Consider the following 14,045-nt stretch of genomic DNA (forward strand, 5'->3'; position numbering starts at 1 on the left):
CCCTGTTCTAGAAGATGATGCCTGAATATTATGTAGAACATGTACATATTACACTACATGGCCCAACGTGAGATGAGATGTTGAATGAGCAGCTGTCCACATACGTCTGTCCATGTAGTGTATGTATGGTGTTAAATCTATCTCTCTTCCAGTCTTCTCTCTCAGATCTATGCAGCAGCCGTCCAGTCGGTCCTGGCTGGAATCAAATGCTACTCCAACACCACTAGTGCTACTAAGGTGATAGTCATTTCTCCAACTAGCTACAGTCTAAAGTTTACTTACACCTTAGACAAATACATTTAAACTCAGTTTTTCACAATTCCTGACATTTAATCCTAGTAAATATTCCCTGTTTTAGGTCAGTTAGGATCACCACTTTATTTTTAAGAATGTGAAATGTCAGAATAATAGTAGAGAATTATTTATTTCAGCTTTTATTTCTTTCATCACATTCCCAGTGGGTCAGAAGTTTACATACACTCAATTCGTATTTGGTAGCATTGCCTTTAAATTATTTAACTTGTGTCAAACGTTTTGGGTAGCCTTCCACAAGCTTCCCACAATAAGTTGGGAGAATTTTTGCCCATTCCTCCTGACAGAGCTGGTATAACTGAGTCAGGTTTGTAGGCCTCCTTGCCTGCACATGCTTTTTCAGTTCTGTCCACAAATGTTCTATAGGATTGAGGTCAGGGCTTTGTGATGGCCACTCCAATACCTTGACTTTGTTGTCCTTAAGCCATTTTGCCACAACTTTGGAAGTATGCTTGGGGTCATTGTCCATTTGGAAGATCTATTTGCAACCAAGCTTTAACTTCCTGACTGATGTCTTGAGATGTTGCTTCAATATATCCACATAATTTTCCGTCCTCATGATGCCATCTATTTTGTGAAGTGCACCAGTCCCTCCTGCAGCAAAGCACCCCCACAACATGCTGCTGCCACCCCCTGCTTCACGGTTGGGATGGTGTTCTTCGGCTTGCAAGCCTCCCCCTTTTTCCTCCAAACATCTGTTTCATCAGACCAGAGGGCATTTCTCCAAAAAGTACGATCTTTGTCCCCATGTGCAGTTGCAAACCGTAGTCTGGCTTTTTTATGGCGGTTTTGGAGCAGTGGCTTCTTCCTTGCTGAGTGGCCTTTCAGGTTATGTCGATATAGGACTTGTTTTACTGTGGATATAGATACTTTTGTACCTGTTTCCTCCAGCATCTTCACAAAGTCCTTTGCTGTTCTGGGATTGATTTGCACTTTTCGCACCAAAGTACGTTCATCTCTAGGAGACAGAACGCGTCTCCTTCCTGAGCAGTATGACGGCTGCGTGGTCCCATCGTGTTTATAGTTGCGTACTATTGTTTGTACAGATGAACATGGTACCTTCAGGTGTTTGGAAATTGCTCCCAAGGATGAACCAGACTTGTGGAGGTCTACTATATTTTTTCTGAGGTCTTGGCTGATTTCTTTAGATTTTCCCATGATGTCACGCAAAGAGGCACTGAGTTTGAAGGTAGGCCTTTAAATACATCCACAGGTACAGGTACACCTCCAATTGACTCAAATGATGTCAATCAGAAGCTTATAACACCATGACATAATTTTCTGAAATTTTCCAAGCTGTTTAAAGGCACAGTCAACTTAGTGTATGTACACTTCTGACCCACTTGAATTGTGATACAGTGAATTAGAAGTGGAATAATCTGTCTGTAAACAATTGTTGGAAAAATGACTTGTGTCATGCACAAAGTAGATGTCCTAACCGACTTGCCAAAACTATAGTGTGTTAACAAAAAAATTTGTGGAGTGGTTGAAAAATGAGTTTTAATGACTCCAACCGAAGTGTATGTAAACTTCCGACCTCACCTTGTATGTTTGCTATAACTAGCTTTACATGGTATACTATAACTAATGGTGTACTATAACTGGCTATACAAATTTGTTGTAACTAGCTATAGATGGTGTACTGAAAGGGAAAGGGGGATACCTAGTCAATGGTTCAACTGAATGCTGACATGTGCACCACTCTGAATCAGAGGTGGGGGGGCTGACATAATCTGTAACTAGCTAGGCACGGCGGTATGCTGTAACTAGCTAGGCACGGCGGTATGCTGTAACTAGCTAAGCACGGCGGTATGCTGTAACTAACTAGGCACGGCGGTATGCTGTAGGCGTTGGATGAGGACGAGTGTTTCGTTACTGACTGAAACTTGTGTATATTTTGTGTATATTTCCAGGCGAAGGACGTAGCAGAGCATACCTTCCATCTGGCACTGGACTCGGTCCACCTGCCTCAGTACAGAACTGCTCTCAGGTACCAGCACACCTGTCACAATAGACAACAACTCTACCTTTGTATTCCAATAGAAGGAAAAAGTTATTTAATGTCATTGGTGTCCTCTGAATGACGACGTTAGCTGATCTAGTATAAAGTGTTCTACCTGTTGTTTCATTAGTGTCCTCTGAATGACGACGTTAGCTGATCTAGTATACAGTGTTCTATCTGTTGTTTCATTAGTGTCCTCTGAATGACGACGTTAGCTGATCTAGTATAAAGTGTTCTACCTGTTGTTTCATTAGTGTCCTCTGAATGACGACGTTAGCTGATCTAGTATAAAGTGTTCTACCTGTTGTTTCATTAGTGTCCTCTGAATGACGACGTTAGCTGATCTAGTATAAAGTGTTCTACCTGTTGTTTCATTAGTGTCCTCTGAATGACGACGTTAGCTGATCTAGTATACAGTGTTCTATCTGTTGTTTCATTAGTGTCCTCTGAATGACGACATTAGCTGATCTAGTATAAAGTGTTCTATCTGTTGTTTCATTCGTGTCCTCTGAATGACGACGTTAGCTGATCTAGTATAAAGTGTTCTATCTGTTGTTTCATTAGTGTCCTCTGAATGACGACGTTAGCTGATCTAGTATAAAGTGTTCTACCTGTTGTTTCATTAGTGTCCTCTGAATGACGATGTTAGCTGATCTAGTATACAGTGTTCTATCTGTTGTTTCATTAGTGTCCTCTGAATGACGACATTAGCTGATCTAGTATAAAGTGTTCTACCTGTTGTTTCATTAGTGTCCTCTGAATGACGATGTTAGCTGATCTAGTATACAGTGTTCTACCTGTTGTTTCATTAGTGTCCTCTGAATGACGACGTTAGCTGATCTAGTATACAGTGTTCTACCTGTTGTTTCATTAGTGTCCTCTGAATGACGACGTTAGCTGATCTAGTATACAGTGTTCTACCTGTTGTTTCATTAGTGTCCTCTGAATGACGACGTTAGCTGATCTCGTATAAAGTGTTCTACCTGTTGTTTCATTTAGTGTCCTCTGAATGACGACGTTAGCTGATCTAGTATAAAGTGTTCTACCTGTTGTTTCATTAGTGTCCTCTGAATGACGACGTTAGCTGATCTAGTATACAGTGTTCTACCTGTTGTTTCATTAGTGTCCTCTGAATGACGACGTTAGCTGATCTAGTATACAGTGTTCTACCTGTTGTTTCATTAGTGTCCTCTGAATGACGACGTTAGCTGATCTAGTATACAGTGTTCTACCTGTTGTTTCATTTAGTGTCCTCTGAATGACGACGTTAGCTGATCTAGTATACAGTGTTCTACCTGTTGTTTTCTCTCTCAGATCTAAAAGTGTTTTCCACATCCAAGCTGTGAACAACCAGGGCAGGTGGGTTCTGATTGTTGTAAAGAAAGTGTTTAATCACACTATGATTCAATGTTGTCAGCTGGCTTTTTATTGACTCATTGTTTTCCTGAATGTTCCGTCTTTCTTGTTTTCCTTTTCAGAATTGTTCCTCTGAGTGAAGAAGGGAGCTGCTTCTTGGTGAAAACTGTAAGTCAATTCTTCCAACCTGATAATTGTTCCAAAACATTTGCGGTAGGCATGTCACTGTGTTTGATTGATTGATTAGATTGGAATGAATTACAATGTGCGTTTTCTGTCCATCACTCCCAAACGTCAATGTCAGTGTATGACAGCCCAGACCTGCAGTGGGGTTAAGGGTTATACTTTATAGCGGTGGTTGTGTGTCCCAGGCGTCCATGTCAGTGTACGACATCCCAGACCTCCAGTGGGGGAAAGGAGACCTGGGCTCTGTAGTCTTCTCTGAGTCCTTCCTGGTGTCCAGCATCAACATCCAACAGAAAGGTAAGAGAGACACATACTGTTAGGCCTGACCGATGCCTACTCCCTATTATTATAAACTGTGTCTGTGAGTCATGTTGTTCCTCCTGTTGAACTGTAATGTTGAGTCTGTCCTGTAGATGGTAGTGTTTCCTCAGACAGCTGCTACACCATCCTGACGACAGCTCTGCCTCGATACGTCTGCTGGCTGGTATGTTACCCTCTCTCCTCATCTCTCCTCTCTTCTCATCTCTCCTCTCTTCTCTCATCCCCTCAATCCTCTCTCCTTTCATCCAGGGATCAAGTCACTTTCAACAAAATGGCCGTGTTCAAGGGCTTCAAAATGACTGCCAACTGACCTGCAAATCACCTTGCATCATAAATAACTGCTAATTATTATTTGTAGATCAGTCAGTCACAATTTATCCATAATGCATTGTGGATTTGATCCTCTCGTTCACAGCCCTTGTTAACTGTGTGTCCTAATGGCTTTAGGTGGAGTCTGATGTGAAGCATTCTGAGAAGGCCCAGGTCCTGCTGAAGGTCAGACAACAACCGCTCATGTTGCCGTTATTACATTGAGAAATGCTGGTCAGTGTGTTGATGTGTATTGTGTGTGTTTAATCCCCAGGAGGAGGAGGGTACCTGCCTGGGCACCTCTTTGACTACAGCAGACACAGCTCATGTGTTCTCCAACAGCCTGCTCTCCACTCCAGAGGAAGGTGACACATACTTTAATGCTCTCTCTGTAGTCAGCCAGCCAGTCAGCTAGTCAGTTTAGTTCTAGAGGTCGACCCATTATGATTTTTCAACGCCGATACCGATTATTGGAGGCCAAAAAGGGCAGATACCGATTAATCGGCCGATAAATATATATGCACACACACACACACTTTTGTAATAATGACAACTGCAGCAATACTGAATGAACAATGAACACTTTTATTTTAACTTAATATAATACATATTATGGGCTTTTGGATGGGTGTTCATAAGGTGATTCCACAGGTTGGTGGTATTTTTTTATTTAGCCGTTGCTGACCCCATGCTTACATCTTTATCACAAATAAGACACGTTGCTTTCCCTGGTGCCAAGTCCATGTAATGGTCCCACACTGATGCTCTGCCTTTCTCTGCCAACTGTAAAACACACACACAGCTCTGAAGTGACAATGATACTGGAGAGTCTGCTTAGGAGACAAATACTCTCAACTGTTTGAATAAAAATAGAGTTTAAGTTACCTGTGATGAATGTTGAAAGTAAAAACTGTAATTTCTATATGCAGGAAATCCTATTTTAATAATGGGCATGGTAAGAATTGACTACCAAAGTGCGAGTCATAATTCCCATGACACCTAGCAAAATCTGCACGTAACACCCTAACAGTTTAAACCTGCACGTAAACAGACAGACCTTCTCTATCTGAACAGAAAACCTGTAGATCAAGACATTCTCTATGGAACAGAGGCGGTTTAAACCTGACATGAACAGAGGCGGTTTAAACCTGCACGTAACACAGACATGAACAGAGGCGGTTTAAACCTGCACGTAACACAGACCTTATTGGAAGTAGATCAAGACATTCTCTATGGAAGACATGAACGGTAAAAATAACGAAGGAACCCCTTTCAAGTTCAGCCGCAAGTTATTACAGGAATTATAACGCGTCTCTAAACCATATACCTTTGACTATTACGAGCCTGCTGCCGCCTACCACCCCTCAGTCAGACTGCTCTATCAAATATCAAATCATAGACTTAACTATAATAAACACACAGAAATACGAGCCGTAGGTCAAATCCGGAAACTATCACCTCGAAAACAAAACGTTTATTCTGTTACGTATTTTATCTCACGGGTGGCATCCATGAGTCTAAATATTCCTGTTACATTGCACAACCTGCAATTTTATGTCATAATTACGTAAAATTCTGGCAAATTAGTTCGCAACGAGCCAGGCGGCCCAAACTGTTGCATATACCCTGACTCTACGTGCAATGAACGCAAGAGAAGTGACACAATTTCACCTGGTTAATATTGCATGCTAACCTGGATTTCTTTTAGCTAAATATGCAGGTTTAAAAATATATACTTCTGTGTATTGATTTTAAGAAAGACATTGATGTTTATGGTTAAGTACACATTAGAGCAACGACAGTCGTTGATTGATTGTTTTTTATAAGATAAGTTTAATGCTAGCTAGCAACTTACCTTGGCTTACTGCATTTGCGTAACAGGCAGTCTCCTTGTGGAGTGCAATGAGAGGCAGGTGGTTAGAGCGTTGGACTAGTTAACTGTAAGGTTGCAAGATTGGGTCCCCCGAGCTGACAAGGTAAAAATCTGTTGTTCTGCCCCTGAACGAGGCAGTTAACCCATCGTTCTTAGGCCGTCATTGAAAATAAGAATGTGTTCATAACTGACTTGCCTAGTTAAATAAAGGTATAAAAAAAATATTTAAAAAACGGCGCCCAAAAATACAGATTTCCGATTGTTTGGAAAACTTGAAATCGGCCCTAATTAATCGGCCATTGGTCGACCTCTAGTCCAGTCAGTTAGTCAGTCAGCCAGCCAGCCAGCCAGCTAGTTTGTCCAGTTCAGCCAGTGGCCGTGTTCGAGAGGATCTAAAATGAGTAGTTATTTATGATCCCAGGTGATTTGTAGATCAGTCAGTCGCCTGCAGTTGTTTTGATGCTCTGGAACACGACCAGTCAGTCAGTCAGTTGGTGGTCTTGTTAGATTAGTAAGGCGAAAGCAACCGCTATAGACAAGTTGTGGGAGGTGCATCTGCGAGAGCCGGAAGTCGGTGCTACTGGTTTCCAACGGCAAGGCTCAGTGCAACATGGTGGTGGACAGCTTTGCCAAGAGTGTGCAAGGCTGTTATCAAGGCAAAGGGTGGCTACTTTGAAGAATATAACATATATGTTCATTTGTTTAACACTTTTTTTGGTTACTACATAGTTCTGATGTCTTCACTATTATTCTACAATGTAGAAAATAGTACAAATAAAGAAAAACCCTGGAATGAGTAGGTGTGTCCTAACTTTTGACTGGTACTGTGTGTACAATGTACAGTCAATTGGACAGAGAGAGGGCCTTAAATATCACATTCATTTGTACATATCCACTGTATACGTGAACTGTGGCAAAGTTGGTTCCTGTCTCAATCACGTCTTGGGTCAAAGAAAAACACCCTAATGATTGGTTGACAATAGATCCTCCCACAATGCAGGTGAGGGCTACAGAATGACGTTGGTAAAGAGCAACTGCAGAAACTTGCAGTCATGACCTTTGATCACATGATTTTTGTAACGTTTATGCAGTCGACATGTCGGTACAAGTCGGACCATTTTTATCCCCATAATGCAACACACTTTGAAAGGCAGAAACCAGCGATTGTCACCTACTTGACCAAATCAAATTTTATTGGTCACATACACATGGTTTCCAGATGTTAATGTGAGTGCAGCGAAATTCTTCTGCTTCGAGTTCCGACCGTGCAGTAATAACCAACGAGTAATCTAACCTAACAATTCCCCAACAACTACCTTATACACACAAGTGTAAAGGAATGAATAAGAATATGTACATATAAATATATGGATGAGCGATGGCCGAACGGCATAGGCAAGATGCAGATGGTATAGAGTACAGTATATACATATGAGATGAGTAATGTAGGGTATGTAAACATTATTCATGTGGTGATATTTAAAGTGACTAGTGATACCATTATTAAGTCCATTTATTAAAGTGGCCAATGATTTCAAGTATGTATGTAGGCAGCAGCCTCTCAATGTTAGTGATGGCTGTTTAACAGTCTGATGGCCTTGAGATAGAAGCTGTTTTTCAGTCTCTCAGTCCCAGCTTTGATGCACAAGCAGTGGCTCGGGTGGTTGTTGTCCTTGATGATCTTTATGGCCTTCCTGTGACATCGGGTGGTGTAGGTGTCCTGGAGGGCAGGTAGTTTGCCCCCGGTGATGCGTTGTCCAGACCTCACTACCCTCTGGAGAGCCTTACGGTTGTGGGCGGAGCAGTTGCCGTACCAGGCGGTGATACAGCCCGACAGGATGCTCTCGATTGTGCATCTGTAAAAGTTTGAGTGTTTTTGGTGACAAGCCAAATTTCTTCAGCCTCCTGAGGTTGAAGAGGCACTGTTGCACCTTCTTCACCACACTGTCTGTGTGGGTGGACCAATTCAGTTTGTCCGTGTACGCCGAGGAACTTAAAACTTTCAACCTTCTCCACTACTGTTCCATGGATGTGGATAGGGGGGTGCTCCCTCTGCTGTTTCCTGAAGTCCACGATCATCTCCTTTGTTTTGTTGACGTTGGGTGAGAGGTTATTTTCCTGACCCCACACTCCGAGGGCCCTCACCTCTTCCCTGTAGGCCGTCTCATCATTGTTGGTAATCAAGCCTACCACTGTTGTGTCATCTGCAAACTTGATGATTGAGTTGGAGGCGTGCTTGGCCACGCAGTCGTGGGTGAACAGGGAGTACAGGAGAGGGCTGAGAACGCACCCTTGTGGGAACCCAGTGTTGAGGATCAGCGGGGTGGAGATGTTGTTTCCTACCCTCACCACCTGGGGGCGGCCCGTCAGGAAGTCCAGTACCCAGTTGCACAGGGCGGGGTCGAGACCCAGGGTCTCGAGCTTGATGACGAGCTTGGAGGGTACTATGGTGTTAAATGCTGAACTGTAGTCAATGAACAGCATTCTTAGAAGGGCTATATAAATACATTTGATTTGATTTGATTTGATTCTTACATAGGTATTCCTCTTGTCCAGATGGATTAGGGCTGTGTGCAGTGTGATGGCGATTGCGTCATCTGTGGCTCTATTGGGGCAGTAAGCGGTAAGGTGGAGGTGATGTGATCCTTGACTCGTCTCTCAAAGCACTTCATGATGACAGAAGTAGTCATTTAGTTCAGGTACCTTAGCTTTCTTGGGAACAGGAACAACGGCTATTAAATAGTGATCCACTCGAACGCACGCACCCAGCCAGCCAGTCAGTCAGCCACCCACCCACCCAGCCAGCCACCCACCCAGCCAGCCACCCAGCTAGTCAGCCACCCACCCAGCCAGCCACCCAGTCAGTCAGCCACCCACTCAGCCAGCCAGCCACCCACTCAGCCAGTCAGTCAGCCACCCACCCAGCCAGACACCCACCCAGCCAGCCACCCAGCCAGTCAGCCACCCACCCAGCCAGCCAGCCACCCAGTCAGTCAGCCACCCACTCAGCCAGCCAGCCACCCACTCAGCCAGTCAGTCAGCCAGCCACCCAGTCAGTCAGCCAGCCAGCCACACACTCAGCCAGTCAGTCAGCCACCCACTCAGCCAGTCAGTCAGCCACCCACCCAGCCAGCCAGTCAGTCAGCCACCCAGCCAGCCAGTCAGTCAGTCAGCCACCCAGCCAGTCATCCACCCACCCAGTCAGTCAGCCACCCACTCAGCCAGTCAGTCAGCCAGCCAGTCAGTGTGTCAGTTATTTAATTAGTTAATGAGTTAGTCTGTAGTTAATGTGAATGATGTCCCTTTAACCCCCTGTGTCTGTGTGTTTCAGGTAAGATGAGCTTCTTCACAGAGGGCATCCTGTTCCTCCATCCTCAGTACGGCACCATCACTCTACCCAGGAGCCTCATCAGCAGGATCAAATTGTATGACCTGGTACGTTTCTCTACCAGAACACAGGCAGTTACATGGGCTGTCTCCCAGAGGGCACCCTGTTCCCTATAGTGCACTACTGTTGACCAGGGCCCTGGTGTTTTCCACAAGTACACGGAGTAGCCAGCCACGTGTCCCTGGGTTGGGGCCTATTTTAGTTGCCTCTGGTACATTCTAATGCCTCTGGTACATTCCAATGTTTCTGGTACATTCCAATGTGTATGGTACATTCTAAAGCCTCTGGTACATTCCAATGCTTCTGGTACATTCTAATGCCTCTGGTACATTCCAATGCCTCTGGTACATTCTAAAGCCTCTGGTACATTCCAATGCTTCTGGTGCATTCTAATGCCTCTGGTACATTCTTATGCCTCTGGTACATTCCAATGTTTCTGGTACATTATAATGCCTCTGGTACATTCTAATGCCTCTGGTACATTATAATGCTTCTGGTACATTCTAATGCCTCTGGTACATTCCAATGCCTCTGGTGCATTCTAAAGCCCCTGGTACATTCCAATGCTTCTGGTACATTCTAATGCCTCTGGTACATGATCATGCCTCTGGTACATTCTAATGCCTCTGGTACATTCCAATGTTTCTGGTACATTCCAATGTGTATGGTACATTCTAAAGCCTCTGGTACATTCCAATGCTTCTGGTACATTATCATGCCTCTGGTACATTATCATGCCTCTGGTACATTCTAATGCCTCTGGTACATTCCAATGTTTCTGGTACATTCCAATGTGTATGGTACATTCTAAAGCCTCTGGTACATTCCAATGCTTCTGGTACATTCTAAAGCCTCTGGTACATTCCAATGCTTCTGGTGCATTCTAATGCCTCTGGTACATTCTAAAGCCTCTGGTACATTCCAATGCTTCTGGTACATTCTAATGCCTCTGGTACATTCCAATGCCTCTGGTACATTCTAAAGCCTCTGGTACATTCCAATGCTTCTGGTACATTCCAATGCCTCTGGTACATTCTAAAGCCTCTGGTACATTCCAATGCTTCTGGTGCATTCTAATGCCTCTGGTACATTCTTATGCCTCTGGTACATTCCAATGCTTCTGGTACATTCCGATGCCTCTGGTACATTCCGATGCCTCTGGTACATTCTGAAGCCTCTGGTACATTCCAATGCTTCTGGTGCATTCTAATGCCTCTGGTACATTCTTATGCCTCTGGTACATTCCAATGCTTCTGGTACATTCCGATGCCTCTGGTACATTCCGATGCTTCTGGTACATTCCGATGCCTCTGGTACATTCCGATGCCTCTGGTAGATTCTGATGCCTCTGGTACATTCTGATGCCTTGATTCCATCCAAAATGCACAGTGAGCTCAGGGCATGCTTAGCCCAGCATGCATTTGTAGCCTTCTTGTGTGCTGCTATAGCCCCTTGCTTTAGCTACTGTCATGGAGTTGGATAGATATGTTCATAAAGAAACTCATTGAACACATAGGTTCTAAATGAAGGGGACTTAGAAAAGAGGAAGAGGACCAAGAGCAAGAGAGGGAGTGTGGTGATGTAATGTCTACAACTAAAGACTCGTGATGGAGTACTTACGATGTACATATGCTAACAGATAACTAAGTGTGTCATTGTTGCAAAGTATTTATAAACTAAAAAACAGATATATTAAAAGTTCTATTATCTATACAATAGATTTTATCCCAGTAGGCCAGTAGGTTTTGATACGATTATTTTGCCTAAAAACCTTTCGGCCTACCCATAGAAAAATGTGAAAACACCTCTGCATCCCTGCCCAGCCTGGCAAGAGTGGCCTGAAGGGTGTTTAGCATCCCCAGTGGCTCTGCAAGCGCCAATAGGGTATTTTCCTCTTACTGCCCTGCTCTCCAGGTACCATTGCATGAACCTGAAGCCAGTCTCTGGCCAAACTCGTGTTTCTAAAAATGAATTCAAGGGCACTGTAGACTGAGCCAAACAAGGCAATTTTGTTTAATTTGTATTTTATTCTAAGTAAGTCACAGCCTATATGTGCAATTTCTAGACTATAATGATTTAATACAACAAAAATGCTGAGCGCTTTATGTCCCTGCCAGTCTGTTGCGTCACTCTCGCAAATGCTTCACAATGTATTCCTTTGTGGAATAACAGCCTGAATAATACATTAGGCTTCCTGTCTGGCTCCTGACCTATTTAGTGTTAATATGCTGTTTAATATGACATGTAGCCTGTTTCAAATAAGCGCTTCTTTACAGTCACCTTTTAAAATTGGTTTGGTTTCAATACTTCAAGACCACATGGTAGGTCCAGGTAGTCCCAGTAATAGATTGGTGTTGGTTATTAAAATACTTCTCGTTCAGATCATATGGTTTGGTTTCAATACTTCAAGACCACATGGTAGGTCCAGGTAGTCCCAATAATAGATTGGTGTTGGTTCAATTATTTTTAATGAATGGAGCGAATTTGGAGCTGCAGTTTTTTATCCTGTGAGCAAGGAGAGGTTTTTAGGGGAGAGGTTGGAAAGGACGTTGAGCGCCAGCGCGATATGAGCGGGATTTCTGACTGCTCAACTCCGCTCGCATACTCTCAAAATCACTCTTTTTCAACAGAAAAACGCCAACATCGAAAGTTCTACATCCACAACAATGCTTAAACCACATCAGGAGGCCACATTCATCAAATGCTTTCGTAATTTATCTGCAGATAATAGCCAAAAAGCCTAGGCCTACCAGTAGCCAAATGAATGGCTCTCACTGATTGGTAGTATACATTGACTACAGGAGAGCCGCTCACTTTAGCCAACTAGGTTTCCATCCAGCAGTTTTTACTAGTGGAGAGCCGCTCACATAGATAATGGCGCCGAAGGAGATGGCCGCCGTTTTACGTTCCCGTAACCATTTGTGCATGTTTTTTTGCGTCATTTGTAACTTATTGTGTACATAATATCAGGACAGCGATTACTCACCTCGTACTGGAGGAATTCTTCTTCTTCAACGAGTTGGATGGGAAGGATTTACTCCAGACAACCGACAAGGCCCTCATCCCGTTATTCACAGGAGGAAAAGATGGAGAAATGGTGGGTGACGGTCCGGGTGCCATGTAAGGATCCGTCGCCGAGAGGGTAATCTACCTTTACCATCGGTCCTATTAGCCAACGTACAATCAATGGATAATAAAATAGACCAACTACGAGCACGTACAGTGGGGAGAACAAGTATTTGATACACTGCCTATTTTGCAGGTTTTCCTACTTACAAAGCATGTAGAGGTCTGTAATTTTTATCATAGGTACACTTCAACTGTGAGAGACGGAATCTAAAACAAAAATCCAGAAAATAACATTGTATGATTTTTAAGTAATTAATTTGCATTTGCACCCCCCATTCTCATTGACGGTGCTGTAGTGGAGCAGGTTGAGAGCTTCAAGTTCCTTGGTGTCCACTTTACCAACGAACTAACATGGTCCAAGCACACCAAGTCAGTCGTGAAGGGGGCACGACAAAACTGATTCCCCCTCAGGAGACTGAAAAGATTTGGCATGGGTCCTCAGATCCTCAAAAGGTTCTACAGCTGCGCCATCGAGAGCATCCTGACTGGTTGCATCACTGCAAGGTATGGCAACTGCTAGGCCTCCGACCGCAGGGCCCTACAGAGGGTAGTGCGTACGGCCCAGTACATCATCGGGGCCAAGCTTCCTGCCATCCAGGAACTCTATACCAGGCGGTGTCAGAGGAAGGCCCTAAAAACTGTCAAAGACTCGAGCCACCCTAGTCATAGACTGTTCTCTCTACTACTGCATGGAAAGCGGTACTGGAGCACCAAGTCTAGGTCCAAGAGGCTTCTAAACAGTTTCTACCCCCAAGCCATAAGACTGATGAACAACTACTCAAATGGCCACCCAGACTATTTGCATTGCCCCCCTCTTTTACACTGCTGCTACTCTCTGTTGTTATCATCTATGCATAGTCACTTTAATAACTCTACCTACATGTACATATTACCTCAATTATCTTGACTAACCTTTACTTCTTATTCTTATTTTTTTTTAACAGAATTGTTGGTTAGGGGATCGTAAGTAAACATTTCACTGTAAGGTCTACACCTGTTGTATTCGGCGCATGTGACTAATACAATTTCATTCTATTTTGAAAAATTTATTTCAAAGACATTTGATTTAAAAAACACCTTATGGAACAGCGGGGACTCTGAAGAAACACAAAATAATTCAAATAAACCCCAGGAAGAGTAACTGCTGCCTTGACAGGAAGTAATGAGGA

At 43.6% G+C, this 14,045-nt stretch overlaps 1 protein-coding gene across 2 annotated transcripts in view; it reads left to right on the plus strand.

Annotated features, from left to right (window-relative positions):
• Positions 1-14,045, plus strand: part of dnaaf9 (dynein axonemal assembly factor 9) — a 94,030-nt gene that overhangs the window by 38,061 nt on the left and 41,924 nt on the right. For both annotated transcript variants that reach the window (XM_042325046.1, XM_042325047.1), the window contains exons 12-20: positions 153-237; positions 2,226-2,302; positions 3,629-3,673; positions 3,793-3,838; positions 4,042-4,153; positions 4,270-4,340; positions 4,625-4,672; positions 4,761-4,851; positions 9,691-9,794. In XM_042325046.1, coding sequence (XP_042180980.1) covers positions 153-237; positions 2,226-2,302; positions 3,629-3,673; positions 3,793-3,838; positions 4,042-4,153; positions 4,270-4,340; positions 4,625-4,672; positions 4,761-4,851; positions 9,691-9,794 — 679 coding nt within the window. The remainder of the gene's footprint in view (positions 1-152; positions 238-2,225; positions 2,303-3,628; positions 3,674-3,792; positions 3,839-4,041; positions 4,154-4,269; positions 4,341-4,624; positions 4,673-4,760; positions 4,852-9,690; positions 9,795-14,045) is intronic.

This window comes from Oncorhynchus tshawytscha, linkage group LG08 (genome assembly GCF_018296145.1).
Source record: "Oncorhynchus tshawytscha isolate Ot180627B linkage group LG08, Otsh_v2.0, whole genome shotgun sequence".
NCBI classification, from domain to species: Eukaryota; Metazoa; Chordata; class Actinopteri; order Salmoniformes; family Salmonidae; genus Oncorhynchus; species Oncorhynchus tshawytscha.